At 35.1% G+C, this 16404-nt stretch overlaps 2 protein-coding genes across 5 annotated transcripts; one reads left to right on the forward strand and one right to left on the reverse strand.

Annotated features, from left to right (window-relative positions):
- Window positions 1–278: 278 nt before the first annotated feature.
- On the forward strand, window positions 279–9810 carry LOC111007033 (Outer arm dynein light chain 1 protein). Of its 4 annotated transcripts, none has more exons than XR_015791635.1 (11): window positions 279–1000; window positions 1118–1375; window positions 2600–2842; window positions 3050–3199; window positions 4035–5419; window positions 6237–6310; window positions 6453–6534; window positions 6619–6744; window positions 7333–7429; window positions 7818–7975; window positions 9355–9494. XR_015791635.1 is itself a non-coding variant. In XM_088125491.1 (11 exons), exons 1-11 carry the CDS (start codon window positions 560–562, stop codon window positions 9595–9597), a joined length of 3267 nt encoding a protein of 1088 aa, XP_087981617.1. In that variant the 5' UTR covers window positions 282–559; the 3' UTR covers window positions 9598–9810. The 4 variants fall into 4 exon arrangements, 1 of the variants encoding a protein (XP_087981617.1); XM_088125491.1 differs by having other exon boundaries at window positions 282–1000; window positions 7323–7429; window positions 9355–9810; XR_015791636.1 differs by lacking the exons at window positions 7818–7975; window positions 9355–9494 and having other exon boundaries at window positions 6453–6526; window positions 7323–7429.
- A 4011-nt stretch (window positions 9811–13821) lies between these two features.
- LOC111006972 (uncharacterized) lies at window positions 13822–14322 on the reverse strand. Its single transcript, XM_022279093.1, has one exon. It carries the CDS (start codon window positions 14320–14322, stop codon window positions 13822–13824), a length of 501 nt encoding a protein of 166 aa, XP_022134785.1.
- Window positions 14323–16404: the final 2082 nt, after the last annotated feature.

Here is a 16404-nt window from a genome sequence, read left to right on the forward strand (position 1 = left end):
CACCTAAACCGCCCGTCACTTTACCGGTCTGACTGAACCGGAAATGGTCATATCCATACTTCGCGCCAGATGTCCAATGTCTGCCACGTCATGCTTTCCGGCTTACTGTTTTTTTTTGTTTTTTTTTTCAAATTATATCCAGACATTCTTTTATTGTTCAAAATTTATTGTTTGAATAAGATAAAAAATGCAACGAAAAAAAAAAAAAGAAATTACCGATCTGATGCTCACACCTGTCGTCTTCTCCCGAAAATAGAATTTATAACTTTTTTTTTTTCTCGACTCAATTTCTCTCCGTGGAGAAGCCATGGCCGTTTCACTGTGTAACATTTTCTCTCTGGGAAATTTACTCGGATGAATCTCTCTCTCTTTCCTCCATGTTTTTGTCTTCAGTAATTTCCCTCTCTATATTGTTTTTCTTTTCCTTTTTCTTTCAGGACCGAATTTCTTAGTTTTCAATTCGTTCCCTTCTTTTCGGAATACGATCGTCGTCTATGGTTGTTTCACGGAATATAGTTCGTATTGATTATGATAGACGAACCCTAATTCGGCCATTGAGATGGCAATTGTGACCGGGGATCGGTATTTAGAGAAGCTAGTGAAGTTTGTGGAGGAACAGGGCGGTCCTCTGATCGACGGGACTTTGGTGTTGAAGCTGAATCCAGCGGGGTTGCACTACGTGCAGTCGAGGTTGGAGGCCTTACATGAGCTCGAAAGTCTTTTAACCGGAGCTCCAGTTGACTACCTTCGGGCATACGTATCCGACCTCGGCGACCACCGCGCGCTTGAGCAGCTCCGACGAATTCTGAGGCTGCTTACATCTCTAAAGGTCGTTTCGGTGCTTCCGCAGCCGTTACGGGACCCGACACCGCTGTCCGTGTTGCCGTTTGGAAGCCTGAGGATTTTGGAGCTCAGAGGGTGCGATTTGTCGACCTCGGCGGCAAGAGGATTGCTGGAATTAAGGCATACCTTGGAGAAGATCATTTGTCACAATTCTACCGTACGTGTTGAACTAATTGTTGCCTAAAAGATTGAGGATATGCATTTTTTAGTACTTTTAAACTCCTTCGTAGCTGTTTAGGATTTTTAATACATATGTTTTCCTTAAATGATTTAGGATGCTCTGCGGCATGTGTTTGCAAGTAGGATTGTCGAGGTTAAGGACTCTCCGCAATGGAATCGATTGTCATTTGTTTCGTGCGCGTGCAATGGCTTAGTTCGCATGGACGAGTCTTTGCAACTTCTACCTGCTGTTGAAACCCTTGATCTGAGCCGAAACAAGTTTTCAAAAGTGGACAATCTTCGCAAGTGTGTGAAACTGAAACATCTGGATCTTGGTTTTAATCATTTAAGGACAGTTGCCTCTTTCGCTGAGGTATGTACTTCAAATAGTCCCGTCACCGTTTTTCTCTAGGTCACTTTGCATATTCATTAATATTGTTTTGATAAATAAGTATGCAGATTTTTGGGAAAAAAAAAAATAGTAAGGTGCATGTTAGTTCTTTATTGCCCTATGTAGCCAAGGGCAGACCTAGAAATTTCCACAGGGAGGGGTAAAATTTTATATTAAATTTAGGTGGGGCAAAATAGAGTGAAAAGTTTAAAATCTTAAATTTCATATGTAATATTTCAATCTAAGATTATAAGTAAGAAATGTCTCCATGAAAAATAAAAGAATTTTGTCTATGTTCCTTGCTGCTGAGCGTATGCTTTTCTTTTATATAATGACAACATGTTTTTCTCTACAAGATATTCAACAGCATACAATGAATTATATAATGTAAGTATAAGAATATTGAGAATGAAGCTTTTTTTTTTAAATTTATTATTATCATTTTTTTAATGGTTTCTATGCAATATTGTCTCTAAATTCTACATAATCAAATTTATGAAATAACTACAGAACCTTTTATAAAATCGAATAATCTTGCCTGATTTAACAACTGTAGTAACTGAACTTTCCACTTTACTGTAATCAATCACCGGTAATAATTTCATGAGAAGAGCAGGTTTTTTCCTTCCTAGAACTAAACTACCTTGCTGATGTTGTTTGTTAAAATTCCCCACACATTGTGAAGATAGAGGAGAGCTGTTTTCACTTAATTATTTTTGAGTGCTAGCAGTGTCTAACTTTACAGTTCAGAGACTTGAACCCAATGTTTAAATTTCATGAATCATGTTGTGGTTGGCTTGAATAACTGAATCTATTGTTTTCATGGTAACAAGATGACACAAAAATTCCATGTTTGGATGTGTTGAGAGTTTTTTTCTGTATACTTGTCTTTGAATTATCTGTTAATGGCATTCGTTGAGTTTTTGTGGCTTTTATTCTTTATATTATGGTCTTGCATTGAATGTATTAGCTTGTAATAATTTTTAATGACTTCTTACCCCCAAAGTGTAGTATTGATTAACTTGTTTATTTATCGGGATCTTGATTTGCTTTTGCCCAAATGTAAAATGTTATCACTATTTTTAATCTGAACCGATGTGAAGCTCTACTCTGAAGCTGTTGAGCTTGAAACATATCTTTTCTGCTTCAAGTTGTTGTTTTAGGTGTAGTTTCGGACCCATACACAAATATTGTTGGAAAATGCAGGTCCCGTCGCGTATAATTAAACTTGTTTTGAGGAACAATGCTCTAACTACATTGCGTGGGATTGAGAATTTGAAGTCACTTGAAGGACTTGATGTGTCCTACAATATAATTTCCAATTTTTCAGAGCTGGAGTTCCTTGTGGATATTACATCTTTACAGAATTTATGGCTAGAGGGAAATCCCTTATGTTGTGCACGGTGGTATAGGGCACATGTGTTCAGCCTTTTCTCTCATCCAGATAATGTTCGTTTTTTTCCTTTGTCAATTTTTATTATCATTTTAACTCATCTTTAAATGTTATTATCCAAAAAAAATGTTGTTATCATTAATTTTTAAGATTTTGATTTAGAATGAGTATGAGAAAAGTGCATTGCATGCAACTAAATACTGTTAGTAATTTAGCCATCTTAGTATGATCTTGGTTTTTTGTTTTGTTTTATCGTTTACTAGTTGAAGTTAGATGACAAGGGAATCTGCAAAAGAGAATTTTGGAAGAGGAAAATTATAATTGCTAGCAGGCAAAAGCGACCTGCCAGTTTTGGATTTTATTCCCCTGCAAAATATGGTGCTCAAGGAGAGGGGAGTACAAACAGGAAAAAGGTAGGTGGTTACTGTTATTGAAAGATAGACCATTGCATAATTCTTTTCAATCAGAAAGTGTTATATTAGTGTTAAATTCAGTATGTCGAGAATAATACTCTAAGCATAAATTGTATTAGAACTTTTTTAATTAAATTGGTTAGTTTTTTATAATGCTCGGATACAAAGTTTTTGAAAAATATTAGTGATGTCACTTTTTAGTTGCCGTTGGTTGTGTAAGAACTATAGATATTGTTTTTTGAGCGGTTTAGTGGATTATATAACGCAAACAAGCATCTTCTAATGTTTTGGTACTTTAGACAAATAGAGTAAACAAAAATCATTGTGTTTGCCCCTAATGGTAAAGTTGAGATGGAAAGTTACTTTTTCTCAACAAATCATAAGAATTTATAATTCACCAGTTTATAATTGAATTTAATAAATTCCCAGTATAACTTGAATGGTAAAATAATAACTTGAATGGTAAAATCAGGGATAGGAATGTCTTCGTGCATTATTCTGTCACTTCACCATAGCATGGAGATAGCATACTAATGAAATGTCCATTTTATAATTGAGGGAATAAATTGTTTAAAGAGAGAAACCTTATTTATAATTCACCAGTATATGTAATGGTATTTTGGAAAGTGATGATTAATTATATTCATATTTGAACGTTCATTTTCTTCCATATTTCAATGCTTCTTCGGATTTAAACTTGAATTACCAATTTTTCAATATTCATTCTAATCTTTGAACTTTAGTAATATCATGTTATCATTCTTAAATAAATTATTTATGTTCTGAGGGATACATTATCTAAGTAATCATATAAGTTTTGTCGTTATTTTTGCAGAGAACAATTTCTCGAATTGCTTCTATTCATAGTGAAGAAGAGAGTACTTATTTCTGTTCTGATCAGGAGTCTGTATCCTGTGATAATGAGACTCGAAGCAGAGAGGAAGCAACATTATCTGATAATGAAGTTGAAGTAGTTGATTTGATGAAGAAAATTGAATTTATGAAGAAAGAGCGTTCTGCACTTTGGCTGAGAGAGTTTGAGGACTGGATGGATCATGCTCCTCCAAATACTGTTAATGGCAATCTCAACAGGGCTATTTTGCACCCTTGGAAAGAAAATTTTATGAAAAGTAGGAAAACTCCACAGCATATTGGTGAGAGCTCTAGATATAAATCTGACTCTATACAGGCATCGGGAGATGAAAGTATTACAAATTTTGTGGAGTCAGATAATTTCTTTGTAAACATGCCTAGAGGTTTGACGAAATCCCATTACTTTGGCCTGAATGGTTCACTGGGGAATGATGTTGAGGTGCCCCTATCTAGAACACAGAGACTGAATCTTAATAACGGCCACCTTAGTTCTTCATTTGAAGGAATCGGTAGTCCATTCAGTCAAATGAAAAGCTTTTATCCTCTGTATAATAGGTCCCTGGGTGATCAAACAAAGGTTGAAGACGTTTGTATGTCACCACTGAGTGCCATTGACAGTATATCTGAGTCTCATTCATTCTCAGCATTCCCTGGATCACCACCCCATTACCAAGAGGACATTCTTCACCGTCGACATAACTTAATGGAAGAGATTTTGCAATTATCTGCAGAGTCATATTCAGTTCCTTCCTCTGATAGCTATTCCAGCAACAGCGAGGATGACATCTTTCCATTTGAACCATTGATGCCAGAAATTATTCAACCTCCAGATGTTAAGTCGCTGCATGGAAGTGCTGAAGGTCAGTTGTCATTAGATCATGGTGAAGATAGTACTTCTAAACAATGCCGTGAACCTCCGCTAGTAGGAGAAAATGGCCTGTGCCTTTTTGATTCATCTGTTGATAAAATATCTAGCATGCAGAAGTCTGTTTGTCTAGGCTATAGTGTGCCGTTGGCAAGAAATGTTGTTCCTGATGACGCCCATGCGTATGGAACTGATCATTCTGTCAAATATGATTACAGTAATCAGAGGAAGAGAGAAGGCAAGAAGAAAGTGAAAAAAAGAGTTATTTCATTGTTGGGGAATTCCGTAGTTGGAACAACCAGCAGGGGAAAAAGGACAAGTTGTGATCCGAGTGTTTTTGGAGTTGATATGGAAATTGAACAAGAAAGTGAAAATTTTATTGAAAACTATTTCAATCTAAATATTGCGGATTCTGGAGTTCATGAAACTTGTCGGCAGTATCTCAATTGCATTTGTATACTTGATTCTGAGGTAGTGTACAGGTAGGTTACTTTGTAATTCATGTGGAAAATATTTTTTATGATCCCATGTTTCTTATTCATCAAAGAAATAAAAAGAAAGAATGTAGACACAAGTGCTTACTTGCTTGGCCTCTCAGCACCTTCTGATGAGTTTTTCATTGGCTTTTCCCCCTTCTTGAGAAATCTACCCCATTCGTAGTATCAGGACCGTTCCTCATCCTCCTCCCCAATTCATCGACTTGATTTAAATAGAAGTTTAGATCGTGAGCCATCTCTTGTATAGTGGTGGGATTATCTTGAATTTAGCACCACCCATTCAGGAAGAGTGGAAGAGAGTAGGCGTGGGAACAATGTGTGGCATGATTTTTCATTCGATGGTTAAATCATCGCCATTGGGGGTCTAATTTCTCTGCAAATGGTTTCAATTTCCATTTTCTTTGGGTTATATTCAATGCTAGTGAAGGGAATTGAACATATTGATTGTATTAAATGATGAGTTTTCCCAAAAGTTTTAGCGATTGGTCAGTGACTAATTTAAGTTGTATTATTTTTTCTAAAACATTCTCCCCTCTGTATAATTCTTGCTCTTCATTTTAATGAGGTTCAACATGGGTGCAGAATTTTGGGAATATCAGGGAAATAATGATAAAGATAGTTAAACTGACGAGTCTTGTGTAATATGATGTTAAACTGATACTAATTCTATGATAATTTAGCCATTTACATTAGCTTCTATGTAAACCGTAGCCATCTGTGGTAATAAATAATTATTTGTTTGAATTGTATTTATTTATGCCGAGTATCATTTGCTTGACATCATTTGCATACCAAATTGCAGAAAAGTGGTTCTTTTACTGAGTAGTAGAAACAAGTTGTATGTACTTAGTGTCCGAGCTGCTGGAGATGGTTCAGGTTGGCTTTTAATTCATTGCAGTTAACATATTTCAAAAAATAGGTTTTTCTGCGTATTGGTTTCTCAGGGAACCACTTGTGTTTCTTATTTGTTTATTTATTATTGTAGCTGATTGCTAACTAGAGTTTATCTGCCTCATAGGAACCATGCTTGTCTTATCAGATTGTCACAGCGTTGAAGATATTAGAGAGGTCTTTGTTGGCCTAGGACTTCAGGTTGTGAGGTTAGTGATTATTTTTGATAAATTCAGCGATTTTTGGATAGCTCACATAAGTTGAAACATTCTTCTTCTTTTCAATTGATATAGGGTTTGCATGGAGAGAGGCATAAAGTATGTGTTTGTAACTAGAAGCATTGAGAAATCAAGACAATTACTTCGTATGTTGCAAGTCTCTGGCATTGATACACCTAGTGACAAGAGCTCCCTAAGAAGGTAATCTTGCCATACCTTGTAATGTTAGTTTATTGTGGCTCTGTATGGACATGCATTAGTATATCTTACATGCATGAACATGGTGTGAGGTCCGTCCCCAATAGTAAATACCTTTGTTTGGAAGGGTAAAGTAGGGAATTCACCTGAAAGTTAGATAGAGCCCTTTATATCTTTTGTGATTCTGTTGTTGGGGGCATGATTGATTTATTTTGGAAGGGTTTGGGGTAGGAAGAGGTCCAGAACTCTCTAAAAGGTTGGAGGGACATTTTTGCTTTTACTTGTTCTTGCTTGTTTTTGTGGTTGGAATATCGATACATTGTAAGTGATACCTTACAACCTTGTAACAAGTTTATTGTGGCTCTGGCTCTGTTTGGACATGCATTAGTGTATCTTATATGCATGAACGTGGTGTGCATATTGGTGTTTGGATGTCTGAAGGCACAGTGAATATCCATCTTACATGGATTTGAGTTATTTATTCACAACCCCACATGTGCGCTTAGTCACACTAGCACTTTTGGATCTGTACTTTCCATCTCTATTGTGGTAGACTCAGGTTTTGGATATTTATCTGGCAGTTTGGAGCAGGTTCAGGTTGTATTGTTTGAAAAACAAATATGTGGAGGTGCAAAAGCTAACTTACTTCAATATTCTATGGTGCTTTTTCGTTGCAGTGAGATTCATGGTAAGCTCAACCCACCTCACTCACTCTTTCTTTTTTCTTTTTCTTTTTGAATGGGTCTTTGTTCATTTTGGAAGTATATTTTTGATGCAGTGTATAGTGAATCAGGCTATTTATTTTTTCGAAACAAAAGAGTTGTTGCTCCAGTGAAGCAACGAGCACTTAAAAATATATAATATAAGCTATAATTCGTTACTACAATGAAGTAGACAATATGTCAAACGTAGGATATGTATTAGAAATAAATATATATGAATATCACCCTCCATGGAGAACTTGGGTGGATCGATGGGTTTTTCATTTTGTATGTCTAGTTCCTTGTTTGTGATTACATATAAATATAATTTCCTTTCATGTTTTGACAAAAGTAAGTTTTCCTTTGGAAATGCAGGAGAATTGTGGCATCCTAGATCATTATTTATTTTTGGAAGGCATTTACTTGTGTGCATCGAGGATTTAATGCAATTCGGTTCTTTCTCAATTGAAGGATTGTTGCCTCCATACTTTGCACTCGATTCATGTTGTTTGATTGCCGACATACATGAGATGGTAACTTTCTGTAATTTACTGATTACGCATGTTTTATGTTGAAAGTATATCATCCTTCCTTTTGCTGCTAAGGGGTAGTCCAGTTGGCAAGAGCTTGAGATCTCTTGGTCATACTGGTTTAGAGGCCTCAAGTTCGAACCAGAGCTTAATATCAAAAACCCTTAATGTCTCTCGAGTCCGGGCTTTGGGACAGGCGCGGGTGCCCCTGAGTATAGGGGAGCAAAAGCTCCGACACCTAGTTATAAAAAAAAATGCATATCATCCTTAGTTGATTAGACATGCTTTCTGATACTTGACTCAACTCTTTAGCAGTTGAATCTTTTCTTTTCTCAGCTATTAGTAACGTTGATCTGTTTTATTTAGTATAACATTTTAGGCAAATTGTATTTGGGGTTCCTTCCCTCCAACTTTTGTCTCCGAACTTATTTTGTACTTTCTTGATCCTTAACTATGACCGTGACATATGTTGTTTAATTTGTGATATAAAGACTATTGAAAGAAAGAAGTTGAAAATATTAGTGCCGACTACCAAGGAGGATTTAATCTATAATGGCATGTAGTGACTTGAGTTGTAGGATGCACAAATTTGGGGGAAAGACAGAGAGTTGTTGATCATGGCTGGAATGTGATTAAAATTGAAATTGAAGATCAGGAATCTACTTGGTATTTAGAATCTAGCCGTCGATTGAAGTCGCACTCCGTATGGAATTAGGCTATCAACCTGTGCTTTTTATGTCCAATCTGATGTCGATGTTGATTTTAGCCATAAAGGTTTAAGTTTGAGATAGTTGTTGTCAAACAATCTTTTTTCTGAGATAGTCCAGTTTTACGAAATTTTAGGAAATGCAATTTTGATAAGACTTAGGCAGAAGCCCGCCCCTTATTTTTTATCCTACCACGTCCAAACTGGACTCCCATCACTTAGGCATGGGACAACAGGGATGAAACTGCTGTTGGGTGGTTAGGACACCCTAGTTTTAGAGATAAAAGAAGGGCGCGAACTTTTTGTACGCCGTATGCCAAATTTTTTAGAAAAAATTTCCGGTTGTTTTGGTAGACGGGGATGAAATTGTTAGAGTAGATGTTCCTTTTCGAAGAGAAGAATTGAAGTATAGTATTGAACAGGTCGGTGTAATTATTAAGTTCTATGGCGATGAATTCAATGTAGTCAGTGATCCTGGTATTGTGGAAAAATATGCAAGACGTACTCAATTAAGTGTTTATTTTGCTCATCCATAAAGAAGTAAAGAAGAAATCTAAAATTTAGCTTGATATTTTCCTCTCGTCTATTCTTTACCTTGTTTTTTCAGAAATGTTTTCATCATCCTTCTTTCTTAATGCTGTTGTAAGAGGTTATTAATCATGGACCATGTTACCAGGTCGTTGAACTGGAGGGGGCTCTATGTGTAACTTTATTTTTAGAATTTGCAACATCAGAGTTCTCCTTAATCCCCATTGAGGAGGTCGCCACCGTGAAGAAGAAGGATAAGTCATCGTCACGTCATATAAAATGGAAATTAAAGTGGTTATGTGAAAAGAGTCTACTGAATTTCATTGCACTGGCGAAGGCAATCCACCTGGGAAGTAAGGAGTCCCCCTTGCCTGTAAGATATGTATCATGATTGGGGAGGCTGGAGAAAAAGGTACATAGGCAATGGTTGTTCTTATGTGTTTTTTTGGTTTTGATTCAATTCATTCTTTTATTGGCTTTAGTGTGTTGTGAGTCTATTCTTTTTAGTGTGTGATCTTTGGATTACTACATATTCTACCATGTATATATTCTGTACAGTGTATTATAATAACACCATAGGAAGTCAAAATTCTTTATTTCCTTCTGGTTCAGTGTGTCCTTTTCAGGTTATGGAATTGCGTGTTTGCCTATTGATGAGACTTTTGAATTAAACGCCATCATAAAATTTCAGAAGTTCATACTATTTTTCTTGTTATGATTATGATGGGTCAAACCTTCACCTTCTAATCGGTGTTTTATTCACTGTGCTATGTGCTATGTTTAAATTGACGAAAATTAGCAATCAGGCTAAAAGATAGCATGCTTGTTTACAATAATTTCTTAAACGTTCTCTAGATAGTAAATATGTTAATAAATAACAAAGAAAATTCCAGGTATGTGGATTGAATTTGCAGGGGTTTTTTTAGTACAACATGGAGGTGGGGAGTGAACTCAAAATCTCTTGATTTGAGATATATTTCAATTATCACTGAACTATGCTCGATTCGGTTAGGCTTGGGTTTAGAATTTTGCAGTTAAAATTTGAAAACTATGAATTTGGTTAAATGTGCTCAAAATGCCCTCTTTCCCCTCCAAATTAATCAATCTACTTTCAGATTAACTCATGCGATAGGGCCAAGATACTTTGATTTTTTACGGTTTCGCAAACATGATCATGGATTACGTATCATACAGATAATTTGACTTGATGAATATGATAATTTATCTGATAAATAAATACTACTTATTCAACAAATTCGATTGCGTTCGGGAAGGATGAATCGCTCCCGAAAAGGAATCTATTGATTCTCTCCCAATTGGTTGGACCGTAGGTGCGATGATTTACTTCACGGGCGAGGTCTTTGGTTCAAGTCCAGGATGGCCCAGCTAAGCCAAGGAAAAGAATAAAAGAATAGAAGAAGCATCTGACTCCTTCATGCAGGCCCCCCTTTACCCGTATAATTCAAAATATTTTAGCAGAATGCAGGAAAGATGAACCCCACATCTATCCTAGAGAAAGAGGAAAATATATAACGGTTTTTTTTCTTAAATTCAAACATTTTTTCTAACACACTTTAAGAGTACTATACCATAATCAAAAGGTACTACATGCCTTAACTTCTGACACACTAAAAGTTGAAATGGAAAGTACAGTCCGTTCTTTATTAAAATATTATGGGATTTTAACATCTACAGTAATTCTGAAGGTAGGTTCTACTTTCGATGCTATCTGACCCTAGTATAGTTCTGTCCATTATCCTTTATGTTTTCCAATATAACCTTCCAGTAATGGGCGTAGTTCCCCTTCCTTGAAGTTTGTTGGATCACCTTATAGGTATGGTCCTCTATATACAGTCACATACTCACATACAGTGGCTATATAAAAGTGTCTACAGTCTAAGACATTCTATCTCCCCCTAAAGAGACACATAAGGCATGTTGTACTTTTTTAATATATAGTTTCGAACTACTCTACTCTTTCAGATCAAGACTAATATTAATCCAATAACTGTATCTACATTAATTCACACCCCTTCAGATTTAATTAGGAATTGATTATCCATTTTTTTGCTTGGTCAGATCAATAAGGTCATGAAAAACATTTTTATTTATTTATCTCTTTTTTTACTATATATAATGGATTTGCCTGAATTGATACATGATTTTCTTGTAGTCTTGTTGGGAGTACTATTACTTAACAACTCAATTTATTCTGCTTTTTTGTTGGGACTGGTTCTTCTAGCAAACGCCCAATTTGGGGGTAAAGCAGTTTCGCTCTTGCATGAGACGGCTTTTTGGGGAGGTAGATTTTATAGAAAAAGCTGTTGATTACTTGGGTCCGTGGCTTGTCACATGAGTTTGAATTTCACCCAGATGGCTCTGCCTTAACCTGTCCCCGACATTTCTATATGTGGATAAAATATTAAAAATATTAACAAAATTTTATTAATATAGATATAATATTAATATTAATAATTTTTATAATGAAAGATCCATTTGCTAATTTAAATATGATATTTACTGCATAAAATATATATATATATATATATATGACATTTACAATTTATCTATATTTTCATCAACCTTTCTAGACTCTATTTAAAACCTTGGTTACGTTAGATGGCTGGGCTGGGCTGTTTTCGGGTGGGCCTGAAAATTAGGTCATACGTAGCCTCTGTATGCACGCATATATGTATATCCTATACATTCGTTTCCGGTCATCGGGAGTTTCAACGGCGTCTTCAACCGATTATCTAGTTTTTGAAGCTTCGATTCCACTTTTATTCTTTGTTTTAGTCGTTGTTCTGGTTTGAATTCGTGTTAATGGCTATCAGCTAGCGTCACTGATGCGCTTGGCGTATGCGATAGCGCCATCTGCCCTTTTCGTTGCCAATACTTACTGACTCCACTCGAGTTAATGTACTGACGCAGCCGCCGTTTCTTCCACTAAATCTATCGCGGCTTCTGCTTTCGTATGCTCTAACATTCCTTACTCTCTGATTTTCCTGTTCTTTGATTTTTTTTTAGTCCATTTTGATCGTAATTTTTTGGTTTGCGATGGAAAACATGTTGAATCTGAAGTGGAAATAAGATTGTGAAATGTGTGGGAAGAAGGTGGTGTTTGAACAGTAGAGGGAATCGGAGTTTGTTAGATGAATTGATTTGATTTTTTTCGGGTTAGATGCTGTGATTCGATTCTGATCTCTTGCTCTCCAATGGCCGCCACCTCCATTTCTTAGTTTGGCCCTTCGTTTTTTAATGGAGAATTATTGTGCCCTAATTTCATGGTGAAGGGGACCTGTTTCTATGAAAGACGGATCCTCCTTTTATTTTCCCAAGGAAAAGAATTTCCGTGGTTAGTGGGTATTTGATGCCCTACTATGCATGGATAAGGAATTGGATTTCACAAATCTTGAGGATTACTTTTTTTTTTTTAATATCTTTTCATTTTCATTTATTGTATTCTTAATCTTAACTTTCATGTATTTGAAATTTAGGGTTGGATTCGATTTTTACTTTTGAAAATTATGCATTTTGATATTTTGGAATCCTTGGTCAAATTTCTCCCATAGGCTTTCATGGAAATAATAAAAGTGAGAAAAATTTAAAAATAGTAAAAGATACTTAAATTTAGGAACAAACATTTTTTTATTTTTAAATTAATTAAAAATAATTACTATTACGTGTATATTAATGATATTTTGGAATAAAAGTAGAAGATAAGAATTGATATGCCATCTCTCTAATCCACTGAGCTAGATGTCCATGCTTGCGGAGTTCCCTAAAACAAGGGAAAATTTCTAGTCCTAATTTTGTATATTATTACTTCTATTAAAATTTTACTTATTCTCCGCCTCCTTAAATTACTCTCTCTCTTTTCTAAATGCTTTCAATATAAGACTTATTATTATTATTATTATTTATTTCTACATCTGTCTTCTATTTTTTCCATTTAAATCTTTTTACAACTACTAATTATAATCCTTTTATTTTTGGATTGACGAGTTATTTAATTATTTTAAAATAAAGTTCCATTTTTTCTTCTGTCGAATTCTAACTTTGATTTTGGTATTAATGGTCAATTAAGATGTGCTGGTTTGTTGCCTCTACGTCTAGAAAATACATCTAAAAGAGTATTTAGAGTATACTATTTTTCAAATTTTTTTTTACAGTATTTAAAAATTATGTTTGCTCTAAACTTTAAGAATGAAGTAATACCCATTGGTTTCAAGTTTACCGGTTTGTGCAAGATTATTGATAATTTATTAGGTACATAATTAAGAATGTGTTTGAGAGTGATTTTGACCATACAAAAAAATCACTGGACAAAAGAACTTCCCTCCCCTTGACAAATTAAGAAATGCTTAAAATTACTTTAGAAATTAAGAAATTGATTTTAGAAATCAATTATACTTAAATTTCTTTTTACTATTACTTCCAAACACATTGGTCGGTAGTTTGTAGTTTGTTTCATTTACCAAGTGTAGATTTGTCATAAAATTGCATGTTCACGTTACTAAATTTCCAGAGAAAATTACATGAAAGAAAACATTGAATTTGAAGTATTGAACTTACACGTGAAAAGAAAAAAACTGGAAGAAAAATAGGAAAACATTTACTCGTGTCTTTGAGTTTGAGTTTGAGTTTGGGTTTGAGAAGAACTCCTCCAAAACCCGGTCTGAGAGAACTGGCCCCACATTTCCTCTTCTAAATGGATGAGGTCGTCGGCCGATTTGGGACCGGGTTCGGCGCCGGGGACTTGTGGTGGCACCTGATCAAATCCTCCAATTCCGCCGGGCCCCTCCGATCCATCTGTAAACTCCTGAGAGGCGCCCCTCCGCTGCTGAATCAGACGCTTCTTCTTCATTTTCCCGTGTCGCTTTCTACTTTTCAACGCCTTCCGGCAAAGCCCCGCCGGCATCTTGTAGATGGCAAAGATCACGATGTTCATCACCGTCAACGGGCAGCAGCAGCATATCGCCGTACATTCGGCCGCCGAACCCCCGGCCACCTCCGCAAACTGCCGCCTCTCTCTCGGCGCATCGAGTTTCTCGTCCTTGAGCGACGATTTGTAATGGCCGATCGCCGGAGATCGGAGGAGGACCTTTCCAGTCATCAAGACGCGATCGATCCGAATTAAATCCTTCAGAATATAATGTGGATTTCAAAATCGAAAGGTGCGCAAGGAAGAATCGAAGATATGGAAAACCTAATGTTTCCGGTTCCAATCGATGTGTGTACGCATCATCTCTCCCCGGAGAAAGGGAGATTAAAGCAGAGCGAGCGTCCGGCGGTGGTTAAATGTGCGCGTATTGTACTCGGAATGAAGGTTGGAACGAGGAAGATTAAGGGGAGATCGAGAGATAAAGAAGGGCGAGAGAAAATTAGGTTGTTTACGTTGTGAAATCTACTAATCTCCACCAAAAACACCGAAAAAAGAGGAGGAAATGGATGGCATGGGGTGGAGTTGGACTTAGAGGATTTATCAGAGGGACCTTAAAAACGCGTACGACTCCCCGCGATTTCTCTTCTTCTTGTTCATACACCCATTGCTATCAGTAACACACCACCGGAGAAGCAACACGCGACAGAGATGAATAAGAAAATCGATAGGATTTTTTTACTAAGAAAAGAAACCATCCACCGTAGATATTCGAATTCACGACATCGAAGATATATATCTTAACTTTTTGGATAATAGTCCGATTAACTATATATAAGCAAAGGTTCTTATTTAGTGACACATTTTTATATTTCTATTAGTTCGAAATTTTTAGCATATTTACTTATCTATTAAATATTGTAGAAATATAATAGACTAAAAGTAAGCTATACTAAAAGGTAAGTAGGAATTTCATCGATGTGTAAGTAAGTATTGTTATTTTAATACGATACTAGTATACTAGTGAAGATTCAAACTTTTAAATCACTTTTAATCTTGATTAAAAGTATTGAGTTAGATTCCAATGGTTGATTTTAAGCCAACCAAAATATAATTCACCAAAAAGAAAAAAAAAGTCTTGGACACATGGTACTAAAAATATATATATGGAATTATATTTCTACTCTCTTTGTGTTTAGGTTTTCTTATTTTTATTCTAAATATTTAATTTAGTCATAAAAAAATTAGGGTTATTTAGACAAAATATATATATATATATATATATATATTTTTTTTTTTTTTTAAGAGTTATTATGCTAACCTTTTTACAAGTCATTTTTTTTAGAAAATAAGTTTACAATTTTTTTTTAATGGTTACAATTATTACAAATCTTATACGTAGTTTAGAGAAACCATATTTTCAAAGAAGCCATACAAATTTTTTTTTTCCAGCAATGTGGAGAAGAAGCTTAAAAATGAAGCAAAGAGAAGCCAAGCATTGACATGTTATTCTGCACTTGCAAATTCGAAGTTGAATTAATTTTATCTTGATTTGGTATTTCGATTCTAAGCCAAATAAAGGAATAAAATGCTTTGTTTTAGTGGATAGCCCTTCACATTATAAAAAAAATTGACATCTTAAAGTGACTCGGCATCGAATTTTATGGTTGTAGATGCCTTGATCCGCTTTTATAACACATGGTATTATGTATGAATTGACATCAAAACAAGTATGATGTTTCGACCATTGAGCTACGTTCTGTTAGCTATAAACTATAAATCGGTACTACATAAATTAAAACTATATAATTGATTAACTATCGATCTACTTTATTATCTCTTTCTTATGGAGCACAAATTCCTATATCCCTTCTCTCTGTAATATAATTTTGTTAAATTATGCAAATTTAAACTAGTGAACTACATCATTTCAATTATAAATGTGTTTGGTTGGATTGAGTTCAAATAAATGGAGAGTTAGTAATCTAGATTTAATATTTCAAAATAAGTATATATATGTTTAAGAAATTTTAAATAAGTGACTCAAATAAACCAAACTCTAATATTTTATGGTTAAATTGGGTTGGAGTTTGACAACGGTAAGAGAAATTTACGATTTGAACAATTTGGTTGGGTCTAAAAAGTATCTCAACCCAACGTGGACCTATCAACACTAAAAATTTTGGTAGATAAAAACTTCATAAAAGCTTATGTTACGTAGCATATCAAACTAAATTATTTATCAAAAACAATAGTCTGTCATGAAGGGTTGATAGTTCTTCTTGGATCTAAAAACTTTCACGTTTAAAATATTAT

The sequence above is a fragment of the Momordica charantia genome (assembly GCF_013281855.1).
Source record: "Momordica charantia cultivar OHB3-1 chromosome 6 unlocalized genomic scaffold, Mcharantia_2.0 BLBB01000006.1, whole genome shotgun sequence".
NCBI classification, from domain to species: Eukaryota; Viridiplantae; Streptophyta; class Magnoliopsida; order Cucurbitales; family Cucurbitaceae; genus Momordica; species Momordica charantia.